The 4,155-nt window shown below is 45.2% G+C and overlaps 1 protein-coding gene across 7 annotated transcripts; it reads left to right on the top strand.

The window, feature by feature from the left end:
* The first annotated feature begins 267 nt into the window (after nucleotides 1-267).
* LOC147611898 (uncharacterized) lies at nucleotides 268-2,967 on the top strand. Of its 7 annotated transcripts, none has more exons than XM_086783771.1 (3): nucleotides 268-288; nucleotides 1,151-1,219; nucleotides 1,335-2,967. In XM_086783771.1, the coding sequence occupies exon 3, from the start codon at nucleotides 1,373-1,375 to the stop codon at nucleotides 2,681-2,683; it is 1,311 nt and encodes a 436-aa protein (XP_086639897.1). In that variant the 5' UTR covers nucleotides 268-288; nucleotides 1,151-1,219; nucleotides 1,335-1,372; the 3' UTR covers nucleotides 2,684-2,967. The 7 variants fall into 7 exon arrangements, with proteins under 7 accessions (XP_086639897.1, XP_086639899.1, XP_086639894.1 ...); XM_086783773.1 differs by lacking the exon at nucleotides 268-288 and adding an exon at nucleotides 503-652 and having other exon boundaries at nucleotides 1,151-1,235; XM_086783768.1 differs by lacking the exon at nucleotides 268-288 and adding an exon at nucleotides 504-652.
* Nucleotides 2,968-4,155: the final 1,188 nt, after the last annotated feature.

Raw genomic sequence — 4,155 nt, 5'->3', positions numbered from 1 at the left:
GATTTTAACCGAGAAAAATACACTACAAACCGGGTTTTGAGTGCATTACAACGCATAGAAAGGCGATAATATGGGCGTTGAATAGGTATGTAGAAGCAAATAGGTTACAAGTTTTTTTTTTTTTTTGTAATGCGAGATTTTTATTTGTACCAAGCGGTGTCCTTACAGAGCAGTTTCCTTACAGATGAGAGCAGTGTCCTTACAAATGAGAGCTGGAAGTAAGACTCGGTCACGAGACCTTACCCCCAAAAACACACGCGCTTCACCAATTGCTCTACCGCCCCGCTGGTATAATAGGTTACAAATTATGTAGATGGTAATTCCCAAATTGCTGCCTGCTTTTGATGATGTTCATTGTTTGGAGAGTACACCACTTGCACAACACATTGAACACAATTCAATGTGTGTGCAATTTCACATGATGATGATGTGGCTTTGATGGGAATAAGCCTGTCCGCCCGTGTGTTTTCAGGGGAGCATCAACAGGCCAACAGGCTTTTTCTCTCCCATTGCAACCTGCAAAGGGTGCGACTGAGACCGCTTTAGCCCTTTCTCGGGCTTTGTGGGCGCGTGTGTTTTTTATACCTATTGAAAGGGCTGCCCTCCTTGCTTGCTCCAAGCTCTCATCAGTGGGCTTTGCATCCTTCATCAGGTAGCTAGGTGGGTAGGGTGCTGCAGGTGCTGCTTGCCAGCCCAGCACTGCAACTGACCCACACGTTTCGTGTGTGCGTGTCTGTATTTGTGTCTGAGAGAGAGCGAGAGAGAGAGTGTGTGTGTGTGTGAGTGAGAGAGACATATGTGCCTCCTTGAGGGGAATAAAAACCATCCTCTAGGAAGCGCTGCAATCTGTCATTAAAATGTAGGCATATTTGTCACTAATCTCTTTGTAATCTGGCCCATGCATTCGTCTTACCTCCTTAATTAGGCACCTGCATTTCCTCTTGGAAACTTGTAATTTGGCTTAATTTGGACTCGCTTGCTTGATGGGCTTGCACTAATTGTTCGTCTTATCTTCTTAATTAGGCACTTACATTTCCTCTTGGGCACTTGTAATTTGGCTTAATTTGGCCTCGCTTGCTTGTTGGGCATGTTTAATTGCTGGTGGGCACTCCTAGTTTGGCTTGATTCATCTGTTTTTGCTTAATGGCAGGCTAGAAATGTGCTCTTTGGGCACCTGAGGGTTGGCGTAATCAGTCTCGTTGCCATTAGTCTTCCTTTGGTAGTTTCATTCTCCTGTCAATCTTCACATTCTCTGCACAACTAAGGTTTTCTTCACCTCATAATCTCTTAATCTTCTTCTCTAATACTTTCATTAATTTTCTCTGTTTTGGCAGGTTTTCCTTTGTGGGTGTTTTGTTCAGCTGTATTAGAGATGACAAAAGGGTTAGGTGCTGCATTATTATGGGTCTTAATTATGGTGATTAATCACTTGGCAAATCATTATCACAGTAGGGTGGAGGCCACCACAGACCCAAATGATGTTGAAGCTCTTATCCAACTGAAGGCTGCCATAGACTCAGCAACAATTGATGCCACTTCATGTGTGGGTAGTTGGGATTTCTCCGTGGACCCATGTGAAAACAGGTTCCGGGAGCAATTCACATGTGGGATTGACTGCACAAATGATGATAACACAACAGCAAAGAGTTCTGCAACAGAGGGTTTGCATCAAAGAGTGACAAGCTTGCAGCTCGACAACCCCGGGTATGGAGGGGCACTCTCCCCTTGGGTAGGGAACCTGACCGCCCTCCGGTTTTTACAGGTTTCTGGCAACTCACTGACGGGCGACATCCCTAATACCATTGGGAAGCTCTCTCAACTTATCATGCTCGATCTCTCCTTCAATAATTTCAGTGGAAGCATACCCCATGGTGTCGGGTTTCTCACCAATTTGCAAACACTTAATCTTGCCTATAACCAGCTCAAGGGGCCACTCCCTCCATCTCTAAATAAGCTCTCTTATGTCACAGAGTTGAGGCTGGAAAGAAACCAACTCGATGGGTCCTTTCCCGATCTGAGCAAACTCGGTCTCTTGCAGATGCTTGATGCATCCAACAACCAATTGTCGGGCTTGTTTCCGAGGGCTTTACCACCCTCCTTGTGTTCCATATGCTTAAGAAACAATTACCTGAGAGGTAAGCTGCCCAAGACCATATCAAACCTTAACCAGCTCAATGTGCTAGATCTAAGCAACAATCAATTCACAGGATGTGTGAATGATGTGCTGCTAGCTCATCCAAGCCTGCAACAGCTCAACCTCTCAACAAACAAGCTGAGCCAACTGAGGGCCCATGGGAAACATGTCATCAAGAGCCCATTGGTGGCCTTGGACCTCAGCTATAACTTCATAACCGGGCCTCTCCCGAGCTTTTTCACCCTTATGAGGCAGCTATCTTCGCTGTCATTGCGATATAACTTCTTCCATGGGGTCATTCCACAGGGCTATGGTGTGAAAGCCACTGTGAATGCCGCAGGTACCGAGCCGCTCGGGAGGCTGATGTTGGATGGCAACTACCTGACTGGCCCTCTCCCAGCACCCTTAATGAATGTGGCCTCAGATCATGCCATAGCCGCGAGCTTTGTCGACAACTGCTTTGAGAATTGCCCTACTCAGTTCAGCTTTTGTCAAGGGAAGCATCAGAAGGCCAAAACACTTTGCAGGCTATTCAACACTTCACCGTGATAGGATGATATATCAATGTCAAGTTTAACATACAGTTAAGCTTAATGTAGCTGCTAATCAGGTCCTGGGTAGCTGTTACAATGCCTTACAATGCTACACCAGCTTTAACTCAGAGGTGTATAAAGTCCAGAGTGATTTTCTTTTTGTGTGTGTGATTTTCTTTGGGGCAGACTAGATTAACGCTTAAATACCGGTCATTAGGGGTAATTTAGAGTGGGTCAACATAATATGCAGTATCAAGGTTGTAGCACAGAATGTACACTTCTCTAATCCCAGAATCTTTCTTAATCATCAAAAGTCTCGACAGAATATGTGTTAAAGTAAATTAATTAGTAAAAATAAAGCTTCATTAGTAAATTGTTTATTATTCCTCAGTACAATACATATACTCAGAGACTTGGGAGCTTCAAACAATGAATTTTTATGTTAATCTGATCCTAATTTCAAAGTTTTTTTAAATAGTATCAACTCTGAGGTGTCAGGACCCGCTTTGGGTGCGCAAATCAGTTTCTTGCTAGGAGTAAAGCACGGAAAAGGAGACAATCAAAGTGAAAGGACCCTTGTGAACTGCAGGTTGATTAGATTTGCCTGAAACGCTTTTGCCATTAGCTTCGTTGAATTGTGAGAGTCTAGGACTCTAGGTCGTCCACCCACCATGGATCACCCACCATGGAGAAGTCTAGGTACTGTGGGACTCGTCCACCATGGATCAGCCACTATGGAGGAGTCTAGGTATTGCGGGGCTTGTCCACCATGGCTCACCCACTAAAAACAATGTATACCATGGATCGTCCATCATGGCTCACCCACTTAAAACAATGTATACCATGCATCACCCACTCATTCACCGTGGCTCACCCGCTAAAAACAATGTATACCATGGATCGTCCATCATGGCTCACCCACTTAAAACAATGTATACCATGCATCACCCACTCATTCACCATGGCTCACCCACTAAAAACAGTGTATACTATGGATGAGTAGTCTAGGTACTGTGGGACTCGTCCACCACTAAAAACAATATATACCATGGATCACCCACCATGGAGGAGTCTAGGTACTGTGGGACTCGCTTACCGTTGCTCACTCAGTAAAAACAATGTATGCCATGGATGGAGGAGTCTAGGTACAGTGCGACTCCTCTACCATGGATCACCCACTAAAAACAATGTATACCATGGATAACCCACCATGGAGGAGTCTAGGTATTGTGGGACTCGTCCACCATGGCTTGCCCACTAAGAACAATGTATACCATGGATCATCCACCATGGAGGAGTCTAGGTAGTGTGGGACTCGTCCACCATGGATCACCCACCACATGGGCTAGTCTAGGTACTATGGGACTTAGACACCATAGATCACCCAACATGGAGTCTAGGTACTATGGGACCCGTCCACCATGGCTCACCCACTAAAAACAATGTCTACTCGTCTCAGCAGTTTTTCGAGTAGGAATTGCCATGCCC

The sequence above is a fragment of the Cibotium barometz genome, chromosome 46, assembly GCF_041138505.1.
Source record: "Cibotium barometz isolate CiBa-2024 chromosome 46, ASM4113850v1, whole genome shotgun sequence".
Lineage (NCBI taxonomy): Eukaryota > Viridiplantae > Streptophyta > Polypodiopsida > Cyatheales > Cibotiaceae > Cibotium > Cibotium barometz.
This window is presented reverse-complemented; position numbering and strand designations above follow the sequence as displayed.